The sequence below is a fragment of the Lycium ferocissimum genome, chromosome 9 (assembly GCF_029784015.1).
Source record: "Lycium ferocissimum isolate CSIRO_LF1 chromosome 9, AGI_CSIRO_Lferr_CH_V1, whole genome shotgun sequence".
Classification (NCBI taxonomy): Eukaryota; Viridiplantae; Streptophyta; class Magnoliopsida; order Solanales; family Solanaceae; genus Lycium; species Lycium ferocissimum.
The window spans coordinates 27,914,020-27,918,328 of record NC_081350.1 but is presented as its reverse complement, the minus strand read 5'-3'; the positions used below and the strand labels follow the sequence as shown (position 1 = coordinate 27,918,328).

The window sequence follows — 4,309 nt, the reverse complement described above, 5'->3', positions numbered from 1 at the left end:
TTTCCAAGCAAAGGGCAAAACTTAAAGACCACAAATATGAGGGGCAAAATTTAAAGACCACAAATTTGAGGGGCAAAATTTAAAGACCACCCCAAAAGAAGGGCAATCCGCGCAAAAAAATGTTTAAAAATCAGAATCTATTCCTAAATAAAAGCCCAAAATCGTGGTATTCCATTAAGCTTAAATCTGATATATTTTATAATTTTATTGGTATGTTTTGTAAATAAGGAAAAGTATTCTTATGTTTTGTAATATAGAATCTTAAGTAGTATTATTAGGTCATTTTCCCATAAATTTATATTTTGTATCATAATATTCACAAGTTATGTCGCGCATCCTTAAAGACTAGGCATAAATTATGATTTTGAAGGACAAAAATTAAAGATCAATCCATTTGAAGGGGACAATTCGCACGATTGCCCCTATCGTGGGTGGTCTTTAATTTTTGTCCCTCAAATAGTTGGTCTTTAATTTTTGTCCTTTAGCACTTAAAGTAATAAAAATGTGGCAAAAAATGCTCCCGACATTCTTGATAGAGTTAAAAAAAAAAAAAAAGTTCATAAGGCAAGGTTTTTATAAAAACTAACTATACCTATCCTTTTCAAAATTTTGTAGTATAACTTAATTTCTACAAAATTATGCCACCAAAGATAGTTTACTGTAGTTATGCCTGGAATAACTTTCCTTCATCTTGTCTTGCAAAATTAGTTTTGTTTTTTACTGAATCTTTGATTTCGTAGACCAACGAGTAAGGATATTTTGGCCTTCAATTTTTTATTAAATGAGAGATAGGGTAAAAATTAAAGGGAAAAGGGCTCTCATATTTACCCCGTTATACTATCAAGATACAAGACAATAGTTGAAATATTTGCCTTATTTTTAATGGAGGGGTATAAACCTTTTCCAAAGTAGAGGGTAAATCGAATAAAACACCCTAAAGTTTCCAAACAAAACTTACTTCGGGTACCTTTTACCCACTTGTATGAAAATCTTGTCTTGCAAAAAAATATCGGGTTATTAAAATATTTTTCGGGTCTTGAATCTTTGATTTGGTCAAAGTAGAAGTAAGTCTTGAAAAGATGATATTTTGTTTGGAAACTTTAAATTTTCATTAAATGAGAGATGGGGTAAAAATTAAAGACCAGTCCTTATGAAAGGCAATTTGAACGGCAATTTGAACGGCGACCAGTCGATTTGAGGGGCAAAGCGTCCACTTCATTACATGTTTTGGGTCATCTTGAAATGGCCCAAGTAAGGCCCAGTAGAGTTGAATGACTTAGCATCTTCCTATAAATTGGTCCCAAAAACCCTAGCAATAGCATATCTTGTCCTACAACCGGCTACTGAGTAATCAATCAGCCATGGGTAAGCTAATAGAGTGTTCATTCTGATATTTTGGAGTAGTAGAATGGTATTGATTTGATGGGTGTTAATGTTATGTAGGTAAGGTACACGGATCATTAGCACGTGCTGGTAAGGTAAGAGGACAAACACCAAAGGTAGCAAAACAGGATAAGAAAAAGAAGCCTAGAGGACGTGCCCACAAGCGTATGCAATACAATCGCAGATTCGTCACTGCTGGTATTTCACTTTCACTGCCTTCTCTTTGAACTATATATATGTAAGTAAAATATACGCATTTGACTAAGTCTGAATCTTTTTATCTTGACATAGTAGTCGTAGTAGTAGTTGTTTCATTGATACACAATCTTGAAATTGTTATTTCTATGTTATACATTTCCACTTGTTAATGTATATGCATTTGGCAAATATATATTACTCCCTCCGTTTCAATTTATGCGTACTCATTTGACTGGCCACAAAGTTTAAGAGAGAGTAGAAGACTTTTAAACTTGTGCTGCTAAATGGTAACAATTCAGGGGCGGAGGGAGTAAGGGCTGAGGGGGTTCATCCGAATACCCTTTGGCGGAAAATTACATTGTTTATACATGGATAAAATTATTTTTTATGTGTATATAGTAGACATTGAACTCCATTTGGCTTCTTCGTGTGTTTACTTTTTCATATTTTGAACCCCTGGTGAATATCCTGGCTCCACCACTGAGTAACATATATTTTGTGTGGTTATAAATTATTGTATAAAGGTAAATTGTTTTCAAATATAAAAAGTTGTTATTCTTTTTGGCACGGACTAATAAGGAAATAGTTTCACATAAATTGAAACGGAGGGACTATATAGTTGACACACACACATTCTTTCTAGGATTATGGAAAGCTTAAAACGTATTTGAACTGTTAACTAACTGTAGTCATATATACGATGGTTCATAACTTTAATTCCCTTGTATCTGATTGGTCATGTAGTTTTAATAAATAAAGGAAGACTTTTGAAACTTGTGGTTTAAAATAAGTCATATAAATTTTTGCGGCTATAAATCATTTCATCAAGGTAAAATGGGAAGTTTGAGGTTGAATTGTTACTGGATATGGAAATATATCAGTAACTAATTGTAGGCATATACAGAATGGTGCATAGAGCATATGTGTGTGTGAATATTTTATGCATGATCGATATACTTTGAGTATGCAAGATTGTGCATTTCTGAAGAAATTGCTTGTGCCTGATGTATGAATGTTCTAGTGAAAGTTTACAATGTCTTGAACCTCCCTAATACTTGTTAGTTTCTGGACGAGTTTAGGGATTGTCAGTTCATAATATAGTATCTGTGTGGTTTAATTTGAGTTTGTATGCTCTTCTTTTCAGTAGTATATGAACTTACTTTACACGGTGATGTATTTCGTTTCTGTTAAAGAAACAAGTAGGTTACTTGTTAGCGACTTTAGGCATGCACAATAATGCTGAGAGACTAACTGTGTGTGTCACTGATAATGCACAATGAGATGTGCATACTTGAGTATCATATTTGTACTTGAATATGCGGGTGTATGAATGTTCCAGCGATGTTTAAGCATGTCTGTAGTCTACCTAATAGATGTTAGTCTTTCCTCCATCTTTGCTGCTAAGTAGTATTCTAGACTAGCTTTCCTATTCCTATGCTCATCATTGTATGATCCTAATGGTAGATTTATTGTATTTCTATAAATAAACTAGTATGGTAATTATTCTAAGATAAAAAGGTTTTGCTAGTTTGATTGTCAAATATGTGCCGTTTAATCTTAGTTTTCCTATTTCTCGGCTCATCATTGTATGATCTTAACAATAGATTTATTGTATTTTTTGTATAAATAGACAAGTATGTTAATTATTGGTGTGTTTACCTCTTATTGATAGTTTTATATCTGCATTTGGTGGATACTTGTATGTGTGCTTTATTTTGCGTGGGAACATTTTGAAGCTTCTCCCTTTGACATTCAAAATTTGTTTCTTACGGAATGTTGCTAATGTTTGCTTGCAGTTGTTGGGTTTGGAAAGAAGAGAGGACCAAACTCTTCTGAGAAGTAGACGATGACATCAGTTACTTTACAAGAGTTTTCGCCTTTGTTTTGTTTGTAAATTTTGATTCTCAGACATCATGATGATAGACGACTAGTTTACTACGGATATTTGTAGGATGGAAGGGTACTTCTGTTTTGCAAGAATTAATTGAATTTTATCCTTGGTCTTTTATATTTTATCAAATCATTTTTATTCATTGCTTGAATGTTTTATGCAATTCACAGTTGGGGAGGCCACTTATGATTCATTGAGTGAATGGTATTGCTATGCTGTTAAATCTATAAACAGGGTGGAATTGTTTTCTGGAAACAGATCTTCATTCTGATGGTGGTTCCATTTAGTAGGCATTTGGACAACATTTGGTTGAAGTTTAATAAAAAATTACTTGTTGCAAACCACAATTTGTGCATTTAGAGTCCGGGGATCATTTGCATGCCTTTGTTAACATTAACAATTAATTTTGAACATTGTCTGTTCTAGTTGTAATATGAACCTGTCAATCACTACAGCATTAAGCAGAGATGATGTTGAAGCGGTGGAGTTTTGTTGCTAGGTTTTACGGGGAACTTGTAAAGAAGTTTCAGCATAGCAATGTCTATGACTTGGTACAACAGAAATTAGAGATCTAGTCCGATTAAAGCCAAGTCCATGCCGAACACTAGGGAGGTAGGTTTTTGACCAATTATAGTTTTTTGTCGCATGTACTTTTAAGATTAGTGATCAGACGTATGCCCTAGCCCAATACATTGTAACTAATGCTGTTGAATCTTTTAACTCTTTGAGACTGTTTATGCATTAATACAGTAAAATCGTTTATTATTAAGAAAAAACAATTTTAAAGAAAACATATATTAGTACTATACAAGAAAAAGACAGAGAAACAAAAATATC

The 4,309-nt window shown here is 33.2% G+C and overlaps 1 protein-coding gene across 1 annotated transcript; it reads left to right on the top strand.

The window, feature by feature from the left end:
* The first annotated feature begins 1,299 nt into the window (after positions 1-1,299).
* Positions 1,300-3,614, top strand: LOC132030127 (small ribosomal subunit protein eS30z/eS30y/eS30x). The gene is made up of 3 exons (XM_059419623.1): positions 1,300-1,365; positions 1,444-1,581; positions 3,378-3,614. The coding sequence occupies exons 1-3, from the start codon at positions 1,362-1,364 to the stop codon at positions 3,422-3,424; spliced, it is 189 nt and encodes a 62-aa protein (XP_059275606.1). The 5' UTR covers positions 1,300-1,361; the 3' UTR covers positions 3,425-3,614.
* The last annotated feature ends 695 nt before the right edge of the window (positions 3,615-4,309 follow it).

Coding starts and splice junctions, on each gene's coding strand:
- LOC132030127 (XM_059419623.1), top strand. Junction 1,582..3,377: donor TCGCAGATTCGTCACTGCTG/GTATTTCACTTT, acceptor GTTTGCTTGCAG/TTGTTGGGTTTGGAAAGAAG.